Source organism: Schistocerca americana, chromosome 1 (assembly GCF_021461395.2).
Source record: "Schistocerca americana isolate TAMUIC-IGC-003095 chromosome 1, iqSchAmer2.1, whole genome shotgun sequence".
Classification (NCBI taxonomy): domain Eukaryota; kingdom Metazoa; phylum Arthropoda; class Insecta; order Orthoptera; family Acrididae; genus Schistocerca; species Schistocerca americana.
The window spans coordinates 744,039,382-744,057,282 of record NC_060119.1 but is presented as its reverse complement, the minus strand read 5'-3'; the positions used below and the strand labels follow the sequence as shown (position 1 = coordinate 744,057,282).

General features: G+C 40.8%; 1 protein-coding gene across 1 annotated transcript in view; it reads right to left on the bottom strand.

Annotated features, from left to right (window-relative positions):
- The window catches only part of LOC124610909 (polycomb protein eed), a 93,286-nt gene that overhangs the window by 35,372 nt on the left and 40,013 nt on the right, over positions 1–17,901 (bottom strand). Inside the window, exon 3 of the mRNA XM_047140198.1 lies at positions 1,966–2,137. Coding sequence (XP_046996154.1) covers positions 1,966–2,137 — 172 coding nt within the window. The remainder of the gene's footprint in view (positions 1–1,965; positions 2,138–17,901) is intronic.

The window sequence follows — 17,901 nt, the reverse complement described above, 5'->3', positions numbered from 1 at the left end:
AGAAGGGCCAGAATGAGGGGTCATGTATGCGTAAGATGTGCCTGCTTGTGTGAACGTGTGTGTATTTTCCTTTATTTTCTGAAGAAGGTTTTGGTCGCATGTCATCTATATGGTGAGTAACAATCTATCCCTTCCAATACTGGAATTAAGCTAGAGCAAAAAGCTCATGGTGTGCTGCACTCTTGATGTATGCCCACATTGCTCATTATTGGTCAAAATATCAGATTCTCAAAAGGAAAACTACCCAGAATCTCAATAATAGGAATACGGAATTTATAAAGCTACACTTAGTGTACACACCTGGCAGAAGGTAAAGCAACAAAAGACAAGAATTACATGAACAGGTATGTTAGATTCAGACTGTTCTTTATGCAATGAGAACACACCACAATGCAAACTCTAAGGCCACAGCACACTTTGATGATAGCATGTGGGGTAAACCAGCACTGGTTGTGTAGGGGGAGGGGGGAGGGGAAGACTGGAAAGTGGGGGCAGAGATGTGGGCACCTGAGACAATTAAAGAATCGAACTCCCATGTATAAAACAGCTTCAAACATCTGATTACTTACAAATAGATTACAGTATTTAAATGTTCACTTTTAAGCAACTGCCCTCCCCCAACCCAACATACACAAAGCACTTGTGTGACCACTGTCTCTGGCCAGCGAGGCAATATTTACTGGCACAAGTTGCATGTAGGATAAGAATTTACAGTTTTTTTTATAAGACAAGATGAAAGCAATGGTGTTCACAGATGACTTTATGATCGGGGGAAACAAAGGGGAGGATATTCAGGAACAGCTGAATGCTTGGGAAGAAACTGTGAACAGTACGGAATGAAATTTAATGTAAACAAATATGCAATACTGGACACAACTAGAAAGAAAGGAAGACCAACAAGTGGAGTACAGACTGGAGATGAACAATTGAAAAACGTGGGAAGTGTGACAGAGGAAAATGAAAGAAATGTGGCAGACAGGCAGAAGCAATCTTGTGAAGTGTTAGGAGCCTGGCTTGGAAGAAAGATGTCTAGCATCCCAATACTGACCTACACATCTGAAACATGGGTAATTAAGAAAAGAGGTGTAAGCAATTTACACGCATGTGACATGAAGTTTCTCAGAAGTAGAGAGAGGTTTAGGAGTGAAAGGGTAAACGGTACTGTCTTGGTTGCAATTTTAGTTTTTTACTTTTCAACTACACATTTCACCTTATTTGGGCATCTTCAGGTTATCTTAATTTGGTATTTCTTAGAAGGATCCTTTAGTCAGTGTAGCCAAACGGCATCATCGAATATATCAGGCCAACATCGCCTTTGTTAAACTCAGTAAAAACTTTTCTAGATGGACGCAAGTGACATCAAGACCTGCATAACGCGTTCCCGTTCACATGAGCGAGTAACAGAATAAGATGGGGCTGAGGTAAAAAGCATAATGCGCCATACCGATACGCATCCAGTGAATAACAGCAATATGAAATGGATAGAGGTGTGTGTGTGTGTGTGTGTGTGTGTGTGTGTGTGTGTGTGTGTGTGTGTGTGTGTGGGTGTGTTTTCTCCATCTAACGACTTAGTCTTATCGGTGATTTCTAACAGTGCCCTCCACTACACTGTCAACACCACTACCCATTTCATGTAACTATTTATTTGCTTGGAAAATTCAGGATGGAGTAACAGTAATATTATGAAAAGGATAGATTGCTACTCACCATATAGAGAAGACACTGAGTCACAGACAGGCACAACGAAAAGACTGCCATACATTTGAGCTTTCGGCCAAAAGGCCTTCTTGTAAATAGAAAACAAACAAACAAACAAACAGACACACACACACACACACACACACACACACACACACACACACACACACACACCATTTCTGACAACTGAGGCAAAATTTATTTGCTTAGGCACGCAAACAAGTTGCACGGAGGATAGCAATTTACAGTGTTTTATCCAAAGGATACATCAGGATCTGCGTAACACTGCAACAGCTTAATGCCACTGCCTTCTGGACATTCATAAACTGTCACACGGTTGCTTCCCACAGCTGCAAATATTAAAGGCTGTCCTTCCTTTAAATGATGGTTAAACTGAGCTCCAAATAGAGGCTGACCATGGTCTTCCTTTACACTTGTCCTGTTGACAAAAACTTGTATTAGGAACATGCGTGATACTAGTTATCTAAATTACACACTGAAATGCAAATGTCAGACACTATTTTTGAAGTATTAACCCTTTTATAGCATGAATTTGCAGAACTAATATCATGGACATACAGAAAATTTTTGGAAAACCAACCTCAAAGCCACAAATACACATATGTGCTTGTACTAGTGACACAAACATTTAGGACTGCGGAGAAGGGGATTCTAACGAATTTTACAATCCAATTACGGTCAATGCCTTTGTCAAGCTGAATAATTATGACAAATGAGTAGTTAAGTTCAGGAGAAAATAATATCAAATAAAACATACTGCTCATATTTAAATAACGCCTTACGGAGAGAGAAAAAACAACTGGAATAATGATACAAAACAGAACAAAAGCAGAAAAAAAGGCAATGACATGGCTATTTACAATTGGAATAATTATAAAACAAACAAGCTGCTAATAGGTTCACTTATCACTGTTCATGTGTGTTTCAGAACGCAACTTATAGACATATACAATACATCCTTTTGAGTCATCAGTTTTCTGACTAGGTTGATGTGGCCCACCATGAATTCCTCTCCTGTGCCAACCTCTTCGTCTCAGAAAGCACTTGCAACCTACGTGTTCAATTATTCACTGGATGTATTCCAACCTCTGTCTTCCTCTACAGCTCTCTCTAGTACCATGGAAGTTATACCCTGATGTCTTGACACATGTCCTATCACCCTGTCCCTTCTTCTTATCGGTGTTCTCCACATATTCCTTTCCTCTCCGGTTCTGCACAGAACCTCCTCATTCCTTATCAGTTCACCTAATTTTAAGCATTCGTCTGTAGCACAGTATCTCAAATGCTTCGATTCTCTTCTGTTCCGGTTTTGCCACAGTCCCTATTTTACTATAATACAAGAGCTCAGATGGCAACCCAGTTCTAAGCAAAGAAGGGAAGGCAGAAAGGTGGAAGGAGTATATAGAGGGTTTATACAAGGGCGATGTACTTGAGGACAATATTATAGAAATGGAAGAGGATGTAGATGAAGACGAAATGGGATATAAGATACTGCGTGAAGAGTTTGACAGAGCACTGAAAGACCTGAGTCGAAACAAGGCCCCGGGAGTAGACAACATTCCATTAGAACTACTGATGACCTCGGGAGAGCCAGTCATGACAAAACTCTACCATCTGGTGAGCACGATGTATGAGACAGGCGAAATACCCTCAGACTTCAAGAAGAATATAATAATTCCAATCCCAAAGAAAGCAGGTGTTGACAGATGTGAAAATTACCGAACTATCAGTTTAATAAGTCACAGCTGCAAAATACTAACGCCTTTACAGACGAATGGAAAAACTGGTAGAAGCGGACCTTGGGGAAGATCAGTTTGGATTCCGTAGAAATGTTGGAACACGTGAGGCAATACTAACCTTACGACTTATCTTACAAGAAAGATTAAGAGAAGGCAAACCTACGTTTCTAGCATTTGTGGACTTAGAGAAAGCTATTGACAATGTTAAGTGGAATACTCTCTTTCAAATTCTGAAGGTGGCAGGGGTAAAATACAGGGAGCGAAAGGCTATTTACAATTTGTACAGAAACCAGATGGCAGTTATAAGAGTCGAGGGGTATGAAAGGGAAGCAGTGGTTGGGAAGGGAGTGAGACAGGGTTGTAGCCTCTCCCTGATGTTATTCAATCTGTATATTGAGCAAGCAGTAAAGGAAACAAAAGAAAAATTCGGAGTAGGTATTAAAATTCATGGAGAAGAAGTAAAAACTTTGAGCTTCGCCGATGACATTGTAATTGTCAGAGACAGCAAAGGACTTGGAAGAGCAGTTGAACGGAATGGACAGTGTCTTGAATGGAGGATATAAGATGAACATAAACAAAAGCAAAACGAGGATAATGGAATGTAGACAAATTAAGTCGGGTGATGCTGAGGGAATTAGATTAGGAAATGAGACACTTAAAGTAGCAAAGGAGTTTTGCTATTTAGGGAGTAAAATAACTGATGATGGTCGAAGTAGAGAGGATATAAAATGTAGACTAGCAATGGCAAGGAAAGCGTTTCTCAAGAAGAGAAATTTGTTAACATCGAGTGTAGATTTAAGTGTCAGGAAGTCGTTTCTGAAAGTATTTGTATGGAGTGTAGCCATGTATGGAAGTGAAACATGGACGATAACTAGTTTGGACAAGAAGAGAATAGAAGCTTTCGAAATGTGGTGCTACAGAAGAATGCTGAAGATAAGGTGGGTAGATCATGTAACTACTGAGGAGGTATTGAGTAGGATTGAGGAGAAGAGAAGTTTGTGGCACAACTTGACTAGAAGAAGGGATCGGTTGGTAGGACATGTTTTGAGGCATCAAGGGATCACAAATTTAGCATTGGAGGGCACCGTGGAGGGTAAAAATTGTAGAGGGAGACCAAGAGATGAATACAATAAGCAGATTCAGAAGGATGTAGGTTGCAGTAGGTACTGGGAGATGATGAAGCTTGCATAGGATAGAGTAGCATGGAGAGCTGCACCAAACCAGTCTCAGGACTGAAGACCACAACAACAACAACAATGTTCTGATCCAAATGGATATTCATTTCTGCTATTATTCATTACTTTTGTCTTTCTTCAATTTACTCTCAGTACTTATCCTGTACTCATCAGACTGTTCATTCCATTCAGCAGATCCTGTAATTCTTCTTCACTTTCACTGAGAATAGCAATGTCATCAGCAAATCTTATCACTGACATTCTTTAACCTTGATTTTTAATTCCACTCTTGAACCTTTATTTTATTTCCATCATAGGTTCTTCGATGTATAGATTGAAAACTAGGGGTGAAAGACTACATTCCTGTGCCTCACCCTTTTTAATCCCAGCACTTTGTTTTGTCTTTCACTCTAGTTATTCCCTCTTGGCTTTTGTACGTGTTGTGTATTACCCATCTCTCCCTAAAGCTTATCCCTATTTTCCTCAGAATTTGTAACATCTTGCACCATTTGACATTGCTGAATGCTTTTTCCAGGTCGACAAATCCTATGAACGTGTCTTGATTTTTTTGTCTTGCTTCCATTATCAACTGCAATATCATAACTCCCTTTCTAGTGCCTTTACCTTTCCTAAAGTCAAATTGATCACCATCTAACATATCCGCAATTTTCTTTTCCATTTTTCTGTATGTTATTTTGTCCACAACTTTGATGCATGAGCTGTTAAGCTGACTGTGCGATAATTCTCACACTGATCAGCTCTTGCAGTTTTTGGAATTGTGTGAATATTTTTCAAAAAGTCTGCAAACCAACATGAAGTGATTTTGTTGTCGCTTCCCCCCAGTGATTTTAGAAATTCTGATGAAATATTATCTATCCCTTCTGCCTTATTTAAATTTTGATTCTAATACTGGATCCCCTCTCTCTTCTATCACATCATCGGACAGTTTCCCCCTCAAAGAGGCCTTCAATGTCCTCTTTCCACCTATCCACTCTCTCCTCTGCATTTCTTGCTTGTAATTTGACCGAAGGTTGCTCTGATTTTATATATGCTGAGTCAGTCCTTCCGATGATCATTTCATTTTCGACTTCTTCACTTTTTTATGTAGCTATTTCACCTTAGCTTCCCTGCACTTCATATTTATTTCACTCCTCAGTAACTTTTATTTCTCTGTTCCCAAATTTCCCTGCACATTTTTGTGCTTCCTTCTTTCATCGATCAACTGAAGTATTTCTTCTGTTACCCATGATTTCATTGCAGTTACCTTCTTCCATTTTTTATTTTTTTTTCTTAACTTAAGTGATTGCCCTTCAACTGAATGTCTACTAAGCTAGCCCTTATTGCAGTATCTACCACCTTAGAGAACTTCAAACGACTTCTTCATTCCTTAGTACTTCTGTATCCCACTACTTTGTGTATGGATTCTTCCTGACTAATCTCTTAAACGTCAGCCTACTCTTCATCACAATTAAATTGTGATCTGAGTCCATATCTGCTCCTGGGTGAACGTTACAACAAGTATCCGATTTCAGAACCTCTGTCTGACCATCTTTTCCAAGTACACCACCTTATCTTGTGAATCTTGAACAGGGTAATTGCTATTACTAGCTGAAATTTACTGCAGAACTCCATTAGTCTTTCTCCTCTCTCATTCCTACTACAAAGCCCATATCATCCCTTAACCTTTTGTTCTACTCCTTCCCCTACGACCACATTCCAGTCCCTCATGAACTATTAAATTTTCATCTCTCTTCCTACATGCTCTTAAGCCAAGTGTGAAATTCACAAACCTAAGTATTATGTGTATGACCTGTATGTTATTTTAAAAGCACCTGAGAAGTGTATCTCAATATCAACCTTGTAATATAAAAATACATTCCACAACATACTGAATTCACAGATGTTCTTCAACCCATGGATGAAGCATCAAATTAAAAACCTCACATTACATTACAGTAACCTAATAATAGACATGTCAATTCAACAAAAAAGACAGCATGTTTAAATCTGGAAAGAGGTGGATTGAATGTCTTTTAATATTACATCTGCTCCACTCTGGTACAGCTTTCAAACCAGAACACAATGCGGATTGGCAAGACAAAAGTTGTGAGATAATCATGAGCGAGTAGGGCTATCACAGTTTGACAAGCCCTATCTCAACTTAATTTATATACATGCTAGAAGGTAATTAAAGTACTTGTAGTAGTGAGTGTCAAATAGACTGAACAACAGAGAGCTGGGAATGCTATCACTCTTCTGAGCAGATAATCTGGCACAGGCTGTTGTATGTCATACATCCTGGTTGTCAACAAGGAACAAAGCACACTGGTTGTAGTTTAATATGTTATGAGCTGTTGTTAAGTAACCTTTAACTACAGAGGCAGTTACATATGCATGTCAAGGTAAGTTGGGTAACAGAACTTCCTCACACATTCAACTCACAAAATAACCTTGACAGGAAAATAGGGAGTAACAAAATGACTTTGGCAGGAAAACAGGGAATAATTGGAGCCTTCCTGACAGGCATTCACAAATGGAACAGGAAAGAGGTGAAATTATAGTGGTACACTAAGTACTTTACTCGACATGCCTAAAGTGTTTGTACAAGCTATAGATGTGAACCCTGCCTCCCATACTGAACTATATGGCATCGTGTTAGACAGCTGAATGATGTGAGGATATGCATCCAACAGCCTTCCTAATAACCATGAAAAAGAACAACTTAAAGAGAAACCTACTGTGGACTGTATTATTAGTAAACTCTCACTGTCATCTAATGTTGTGGCTTTCTTTCACAGAATTTATTTCACACTGGAAATAATAGAATTTCCCTTGGATGTTTCAGAACTGGTTCTCTGTTAATCTCTTACAGACATCATTTCCATTTCCACTACTTTACTTCTCGCTTTTGTTTCTATTGATCACTACAGAGTACTACAATTTTCACAATCATGAGTGTTAATGCATGTAAAATACGAAAGGACAGATTAAGGCTGAATGTTCCATCGATGAAAAACTCTTCAGAGATGGAGAACATACTTGGATAGATTAAGGATGGGGAATGCAGCTGCCTGTGCCCTTTTCAAGGGAATCATCCCAGCATTACACCTCATCTTTAAGATTTATTACTCTGTACCTACAAGGAATGACCTGAAGATGGCTACACTGCTCCACTGCCCAAAACCAGTCGATTTGAAATAATAAAAACAGCAGCCAAAAACTGTAAAATAAGTATATTTTCTACACACAAGGATAATGGGTATTTCCCCGTGAGAAGTACGTTCAGTTCTGATAATTTAGAGAAATTATACAAAACCTAAATCACAACTGCCACTCCTGCCTAATGGGAGTTTAATGCACTAACAATTGTAACCTCACATTTAACTGTAATGAAGAAACATCACTCACACAAATTCTAAATAGTTGGATAGTATACAAAATCACAATACCATCAAAGGAATGGCCACATAAAACAAATAGTGGCCTGAACCTAAACTTGAAAAGAACTCTTAAAGTCAGTTGCTGTGAATGGGTTTTCTAATGTTAAGCTGTTAGTGGGAAATGTAAAACTGGAGACAGCACACTGAGTACTGCAAGGAGGACATTATCACATGGTGTTTTTTGAGGCACACAATTCAAATGTCCAATTACCTCTAATCAAAATGCAAACTACCGAATTGTTGGCTGGTTGTAAGAAATGAGAGCTGATCAATTACAAATTCATAGACCTATGCAAAGCAAGTACAAGTTGTTAGGCACATGACTGCCCAAGTATAAGCATATATGCTTACATCGATCTGAATTTTCCAAGTGGACTGTTGATGACCATTCTTATGCAGGTGAAGATAATTAATTATTTCTTTAATGCTGCACATGAAAGTTGGGTAAGAATATTTTAGATGCAGTATCATTGGTCATCTAATACACACAACAAAAATAATAGAGCATAGCTAAAGAAAAATGTTGGGAGCATGGTCTTACAGATTGCTGAACATGCTACAAGACCTATTCATAGCCCTCAATATTTTATCACAATGCAAGAGTACACATTCCTTCCACTTTCCAACAAACGATTAAGTTGGTTTCATTACACAACAGTTTGAAACTGTTTCACATGCCTTCCTAAAATCAAGTAAGACACTATCAATCTATACATTCTGGGTCTCAGGAACGAACAGAGCAAGCCAAGTTTTGCAAGATCTCTGCTCGCAGACCTCATACTTATTTTTAGAGAGATTTTTCTTCTCCATGAACATTCATAACGCATCAGCATAAAACAAGTATCATAATTCTACAACAGACTGTTGTCAGCGATCAGGCCTATAGTTATGTGCAACTGTGCAAACATCCTTTCTTGAAAACGGCAAATACCTGCACCTCTTCCCACCCCTAGGCACACTTCGTTGCTCCAGTGAGAGCTGCCAGGAGAGGAGCATGTTCTGCAACATAATCTCTGTAGACTCTCGCAGGCATATTTCCAGTGTTGAATAGTTTTAGGTGATTTTCTATTTCAGGATTGTTTAGTTCAATCTCCCATTTCAGCATTTATGTAATGACTGAAAGAGGACCCATATTACAGTCTTCTCCAGCAAAACGATTTCGGAAGACCGAATTCAGTATTTTGGCCTTCTCTGTCATCTGTCTCGGTGTCAGTATGGCCACTGAGCGATTGAATAGATGACCTCTATCTGCTTGCTTACTTTACATCGGACTAAAACTTCTTAAGATTTTCAGTTTGATCATTTGGAAAAATTTTACTTCAAAATTCACTGAATAGTTCTTGCTATTCTCCCCCAATTCTCACTTAGGCTTCATTCAGCTTCTCTCTATCTACCAGGCTTTGATTGCTTAAATTGGAGATTAAGCTCTCTTTGCTTTTGCAGCGACTCTAACATGGCTGTTGAACCACGTTGGGTCTTCTCCATCCTTTACAACTTCACTTGGCACATAATTGTCTAACGGATATTGTACAATGCTTTTGAGTTTTACCCATTTGTGCTCCACATCTTTGTCTTCTGACCTGAATATTCAATGTTGAGTACTTGAACACTCTGAAATACTCCGCAATTTCTCTGCTAACCAATAATATTTCCATCCTTTATTAACATTCCTTGTTACACCCTTACTCACTGACCCTGTCACAGCTTTATGGTCACTGATTCTCTCCTCGATGCAAACCGATTTTAGAAGTTCTGTTAGTTACTAGGTCTAACACACTGGTTCTTTAACTATCTACATGAAGTAATTATCAGACCAGACATTCGAACAATCTGTTATCTGCACCTGAAGGATGATGGTCAGGGACCAGTGCCTAGTGTTACACTCGTCCCTGTGAGAAGAAAGCAGTAGATGGAGACTTGATCAGTTGGCTGTGGTAGCTCATGGTCCACACGATTTGTACACTAAACGGTGAGGATGTATACTTTGTTTTGCGAATGTTAACTCAACTGCGAATAATAAGTGAGTGTCTAACACTGCAATCTGAGTGGTTTCGAATCATACAGTACTGAATTCCTGGTCCTCCAGTAACATTTACATTTCTGTCTATGGACACAAACATTTTGGTCCTTGCGAGCCTGATGGATGGATCTGACGAAGTGACATGCAGGATCAGCCATCCACTGGTGGAATGGCAGTGACTAGTTTCAATGAAGCAGCATGGACACCCAGCCAGTAGCATCAACACAGTGCATCTATAAGCTAAGTTCCTGGGTCTGGCTGTCCTACTTCCTATAGCACTCATTCTAACTGTTGCTTCTGCTGTTGCCTGGCACTACTAGCTTTCCAAGATGGACAAGGTTTTAAGAAAGAACCCTGCTATTACACGACTGTTGGTGAAAGCAAACTTCATGCAGTTAATGTTTGGAAACGAATTTGAAATAACAGGCAAATAGGGCACTTTGGATATTACAGTCAAGCTAGAACAGTTGTGAAAGACTGTGGAGAAGTAAGAGAATGTATAGTCACAGTTCAAATTGTTTTAAGATGTAGATATGCATGCTGAGGAAGACATTATTATGATTTTGTGTTTGAAAGGAATAAACTACTGGGTCATTAGTCTCTCCACTTCACGAGTGAAACACACAAAAATGTAAAAAGCGAAAAAAGTGGGGACTTGGTTGCTCGAACTATAAAAGCAAGTCAAGGAGTTTGAAAAAGGGCATGACAGTAGTAGTAACATGATAGGTAAAAGAAAATTGAGATAATCCAGGCAGCACCTTGCACAAGAGGGTCCAAAGACACAACAAGGTGAGGAAGGAAGGAAGTAATGTGCGGTCACACAGAGGGTACCAGCTGCTGGGGGAGGGTATCCCCACCATCCCACAACCACCCTTAACACTGAATGTGGAGGAGTATTATAGTTTAGTGTAAAATCCACTCTCTCTCAGGAAATGCAACACTTTGGTTGTGGCTGTCTCATCATCCACAAGCATCCGAGGTACGCAAGCAGAGAGTGTGCCGCAGATCATCCAGTAGAGTGCACTCAACAAGAACATGAGCTACTGTTAGTAGACTACTGCAGCTGCAGTGCGGATAATCCTCCCAATACAGAAGGAACTCGTGGGGGAGTCTTGTTTGGCCAATGTGTAGTCGGCACAACACAATGGCATCTTTCTGAGAGGCCTGGAAAGAGGTATGCCACACTTCAGTGGACTAACTGCTCTCAACCTGTTTTGGGTCGTAGCCTGCCATTTCAATTCCCAGAACCGCAAAATGTGGCATCGAAGCTTTAATTGTAAGTGGATCTACTGTAGCTGTGTCTTTATCTAGATGGTTGACAAGTTCATTTACTGTAATACCCATGTTGCTCAGTGTCCAGATGAAGGTCACTGTCTTTTCAGAGCTGTAGAGGTCACAATAGGTCCTGGATGTTGGCGACCGAAGGATTTTTGGGATAGCACTGGGATATAAGCAACTCGTGGAATTGCTACAGATTAGAAAGTTCATCATGGTCATGGATTTGACGTACTGCGAAGTCCAAGATATGGCAACGGCTCTGGAGTGTATACTTCTGGAGGCACTTGGCATAGAGTGCTTATGGGGTCCCCTTGCATGTCCAAAGGCGTTACCAGCCCTGTCGTTGACTTTTGATCCGTCTGTGTAGATACATACCTAATTAGAATAATCATGGAGGACTGAACGAAACAGGTGTTGGAGAAAGACAGGACCATCATCCTTCATGAGGCCACAAAAGAGGTCCATCCGTATAACAGGAGAGGGGCAGACCGTGGGTTACGTCTGGAGGGAGCTCTAGAAACACAGACTAAAGGAGACTGTTGGAGGTCCTGCAGTGGAGTACTGAGTTGGATCGCAGCTGGTCTATCCAGTTTTGTGCAATGCGCAAACAGTCTGAAATATTGGTTGTGGAGTACAGTTGAATGACACAGTTGAGTAGGCATCTGACAGACTGAGACTACATAATTTGCCAGAGGCTGCTGTCATTTAACCCACAGCAGTTGTACACCAGCTTCTGCCAGCAGGCTGCCAACCAAACACCAATGTGGTGAACAGGGTACAGCATGTTCACGACGTATGATGCTGCCGATCTAGAGGAAACACATCTAAAGTGCAAATGGGATAAAATTAGTGCTTTGTAAAATCTCAGAACTATGCAGTCCACACCCCACGTGGCATTACTAAGAAAATGGAGAACATTTAGCTTCTTCATGCAAGTTGCCTTGAGCTGGCAGACATGTGGCAGCAAAGTTAGCTCGCTGTCAAATAAAATATTTAATAACTGAAAAGTTTTAACAACTTAAGAGACTCGATCCCAAGGTAAATTTCTGGGTGCAGTTGCATAGTCCAGAGTCAGCAAAAATGCACAATTCGTGATTCTGCAGGAGAAAATTGATAGCCGAGATTCAGGGCTCAGTCATATACTGCACAGACAACCCCCTGAAGTTGGTGCTCAGCAGTGGGCAGTGATGCAGAGGCATAATATAGGCAAAGATCATCCACACAGTGATGGAGAGATTGTGGGACCCACTACATTTACGATACCTTATATGGTGTTGGCAAACAGCATTGTGCTCAGAACAGATCCCTGAGGGGCTCCAGCTTCCTCTACATATTGGCTCTTGAGACTCGAGCCCATCCAGACCTGAAGAAGTCGAAGAGATAGGAAATGTCAGATAAAAATGGGCAAATTGCCCTGAAACCCTACTCGTGCATTGTAGGCAGGATGTGATGTTGGCAGGTGGTATCTTATGCCTTCTGTAGGTCAAAGAACACAGCAATCAGATGTTGGTGCTGTGCAAAAGCATTGCGCACTGCAGATTCCAGATGAATCAGGTGACGTGGTGGACCAGAAAGCCTGAAGGCCTCTTTGGAATAGTGATGTATGCCCTCCATCTTAAAGGCAATAACAAAGACAGCAGTTGACCATTCGTTCAAATAGCTTCTCATTCGTCAGAGAGGTTGGCCAGTAGTTGGTTAAAATATGTGAGCCGATTCCCAGTTTGAGGACAGGAATAATATCTTCCCACCATTGAGAGGGAAATTTGCCTTCCCGCCAAATATGGTTAAAAAGACTGAGGATATGATTCGTGTTGTTGGCACAAACATGTCTGAGCATTTGATTGTGGATTTTGTCAGGTCCTCCGTCCTTATCTCGACACACTGCCAAAGCACTGCGAAGCTCCCATTCACTAAATGCGATGTTATTTGATAAGAGAGCCGAGTGCATGGAAGGATAGCAGGTGGCACTCAATAAGGTGTTTCTGGGTCAGGAAACGAAGATGGTAATTACAGCAAGTGAATACTTCTGTGAAGTATGCCACAAAACATTCAGCAATACCACAGGATAAGTGCAGATGTTACCATTGACAAGGATGCCAGGAACTGCTGTGGGTGATGGATGGCCGCAAATGCAGCAGAGTTTAGTCCATGCTTGGGACAATGGGGTGTGGAATCGCTTAGAAAATACATATTGCTCCCAACACTCCTGTTGCCTTCTCTGTATTACAAACTGCACTTTCACCAGGAGTCTCTCGAATGCTATTACATTATCCATAGAGGGATGACGCTTGTGCCACCTTCAGATCATCACTGTACCGGCAGTTGTCACCATGAGCCAGAGAAGTAGGAGCATGAATAATAGTATCACTAGTATCCTGTACCTCTTTACTGATATCTGTCTCACGACTGACCGCAAAAGTAGATGTAGAGGAGAAAGCCTGCCAGTCAGCTTTGCGATGTGACCAATGTAGAGCATGTTCCAGATGTCTGTATGTGGAGAGGGAGAGAACAATAGGAAAATGGTAGCTACAACAAAGATTGCCATGAACACACCACTGAATCTGGGGTAAGATTTTTGGGCTGCAAACTGTGAGGTCAACAGTGTGTTGAGTAGACAGACGTCCAATTCTGAAAGGAAGTGTTGTAGTACGTGGCCTCTACGAGACATAGTGTCACCACCCCACTGAGGATTATTGGCATTAAAGTACCCCAAGAAGAGGAAGGGGGGAGGGTAGCTGTTCCACTAACTCTTAACAGCTCGTGATAGTAGAAAGGACCGTTGGGGGAAGGGATAAACATTATACATCGTCATTCAAACTGACAGGTAGACACGACCGGTCAAGGCCTCTAGTGCATTGGTATGGGGCACCTGCTCACTGGAAGCATCAGAGTTAATGAGGGTATAGACCCCACTGGACGCTCTCTCCACATTAACCCGTTAAGTACCAGTGTCCTATTTTGAGGACAGAACACGTATTTATTTATAAATACACAATAAATTATTAATTTGCAACTATTACTGTTCTACGTCATTTGTTGATGCTTTTTATAACAAATGTATTTTATAAGGAAATTAAAAGCAATAAATCCTACCATTAATTGATTATTGAATACTAAGGCACACTTTTAGTTATTAAAGGTATTTACTTTATTGACAATTTAGTAATATTTAAAATGTGTGGCAAAGATCTTTTTGTGATTATTTATAGTCAACAATGTGTCTTTTAAATTACTTGCATTGTTAGCTCAATTGGAGTTATATTGTTTTCCATTGTTATAAAATTTGGTGTACTCGAAATAGGAGAATGGGACTTGGTGTTATCTTTTCAGGTATTTGTTTTGCTGCATGTTCGAATATGAAACTGCTACTGCTGATGTATTTTCTTTTTAGAATGTTACGGAAGTGTTGGTATGTTGATAGGACACAATTAAAAAAACCACACACACACAAATTTCGAGCTTTCGCAACCCAAGGTTGCTTCATCAGGATAGAAGAAAGGAGAGGGAAAGACGAAAGGATGAGAGGGTAAGGAGTCATTCCAATCCCGGGAGCTGAAAGACTTACCTTAGGGGGAAAAAAGGACAGATTCTCTCTCTCTCACACACACACACACACACACACACACACACACACACACACACACACACACAAAAAAAAAAAAACAAAAACAAAGATTCCGTGACTTACCAAACGGGAAAGCGCTGGTAGATAGACACAATAAAAAAAACACACAAACACACACACAGAATTTCAAGCTTTCGCAACCAATGGTTGCTTCGTCAGGAAAGAGGGAAGGAGAGGGAAAGACGAAAGGATGTGGGTTTTAAGGAAGAGGGTAAGGAGTCATTCCAATCCCGGGAGCAGAAAGACTTACCTTAGGGGGAAAAAAAAGGACAGGTATACACTCGCGCACACACACACGTATCCATCCACACATATACAGACACAAGCAGACATGTTGTATATGTGTGGATGGATACGTGTGTGTGTGTGTGTGTGTGTGTGTGTGTGTGTGTGTGTGTGTGTGTGTGCGCGCGCGCCTGTCCTTTTTTCCCCCTAAGGTAAGTCTTTCCGCTCCTGGGATTGGAATGACTCCTTACCCTCTCACTTAAAACCCACATCCTTTCGTCTTTCCCCCTTTCCTGACGAAGCAACCGTTGGTTGCGAAAGCTTGAAATTCTGTGTGTGTGTTTGTGTGTTTTTTATTGTGTCTATCTACCAGCACTTTCCCGTTTGGTAAGTCATGGAATCTTTGTTTTTAATATATTTTTCCCATGTGGAATGTTATTTAAAAACAAAGATGATGTGACTTACCATACGAAAGCGCTGGCAGGTCGATAGAAAAACAAACAAACACATACATACACACAAAATTCTAGCTTTCGCAACCAATGGTTGCTTCGTCAGGAAAGAGGGAAGGAGAGGGAAAGATGAAAGGATGTGGGTTTTAAGGAAGAGGGTAAGGAGTCATCCCAATCCCGGGAGCGGAAAGACTTACCTTAGGGGGAAAAAGGGACAGGTATACACTCGCACACACACACATATCCATCCGCACATATACAGACACAAGCAGACATTTGTAAAGGCAAAGAGTTTGGGCAGAGATGTCAGTCGAGGCGGAAGTAAAGAGGCAAAGATGATGTTGAAAGACAGGTGAGGTATGAGCAGCGGCAACTTGAAATTAGCGGAGGTTGAGGCCTGGCGGATAACGAGAAGAGAGGATATACTGAAGGGCAAGTTCCCATCTCCGGAGTTCTGACAGGTTGGTGTTAGTGGGAAGTATCCAGATAACCCGGACGGTGTAACACTGTGCCAAGATGTGCTGGCCGTGCACCAAGGCATGTTTAGCCACAGGGTGATCCTCATTACCAACAAACACTGTCTGCCTGTGTCCATTCATGCGAATGGACAGTTTGCCCGCATAGAAAGCTTCACAGTGTATGCAGGTCAGTTGGTAAATCACGTGGGTGCTTTCACACGTGGCTCTGCCTTTGATCGTGTACACCTTCCGGGTTATAGGACCACCACCTACTCCAGTCCTGTAACCCGGAAGGTGTACACGATCAAAGGCAGAGCCATGTGTTAAAGCACCCACGTGATTTACCAACTGATCTGCCTACACTGTGAAGCTTTCTATGTGGGAATGACCAGCAACAAACTGTCCATTCGCATGATGGACAGAGGTATTTACACATTCCATTTTCTGTAGTTTGTGCCAAGGTATTATTCTTTCATTTCACTTTATTTTATTACTTTTTATTTCATTTCATTTTATATATATTATAATGGCCTTCAGATGATATAGATACCTCACTAATGAAGAAATAAAAGAAATAATACACAGTGACGCATTCTATAATGTGGTGTCAGATGATCAGGACCACATTGATATCACCGTATTTCCTCCTGAAGTAAAATGTATGACCGACAAAGAAGAAGGTCCAGACGATGTTACTGGAGCCGTGGAAGTCTCAGATGTGCCAGGGGCTATTGAATTACATTATTTTGCATCAGAGAATAATGAAAAAACTGTAAGTAAAACTTCACTGCCAAGTACATCCCAAGTTTCCAGAAGTAAATCGAAGAAGAGAAGTCTTACTGATGAGAAAAGCAAATGGAAAAAGAGACACCTCCAGTTTATACAAAGCTGTCTCAAACTAGTGAGCTTGGCATCAGCACAAAGAGAGAGGAATTGAAGGAACAACTTTCTTACTTCACTCCGAAGGAGATGTTTGAAGAACTGATGAGCGAAAACATATACAAGTTCATACTGAAAGAAACTGTGAGATATGCAGTAAATATGAAGAATATGCAGGATTTTATCCTCACATTTGAAGAAGTGAAGGTCTTTGTCGGACTACTACTTTTTGCTGTCTACCATAAGCTCCCTGCTGAGAAGCTATACTGGTCTGAAGATGAAGATGTAGGCATACCAATTATAAAGACAGTTATGCCACGGAATAAATATCAGAAGTTGAAAACAAATTTGATTTATACTGTGGAAACGATCCAGAAGATACTGCAAGGGATGACCTACTATTGGGATCAAGAGTAGTACTAAACATGCTGGACTGCATTGAAAAAGCCGAGAATCATGTGTGTACTTTGACAATTTCTTCACTAGTAGAGATCTTCTGATTCATCTGTGAAATTTGGGTTTTCGAGCAACTGGTACTATCAGAGAGAATCGAGCTGGTGACTGTCCACTACTGAGTGGCAACGAACTGAAAAAGACAGTTCGACGAAACTATGACTACCAGTTCAACAGGAATGGTGAAGTCTTATTTGTTCGATGGCACGAGAACAGATGCGTTACAATTGCTACAAATTTTGACAAAGTTGAACCTTTGGGAGCAGCTACGCGGTATAGTAGACAAGCAAGTAAGAAGACACAAGTGCAACAACCTGCCATTTTGACATCGTATAACGCATACATGAGAGGTGTTGACCACCATGACTGGTTAGCTGGAAAATATGCAACGGTAATTAGAGGGAAAAAATGGTACTGGGTCCTATTTACACGTATGTT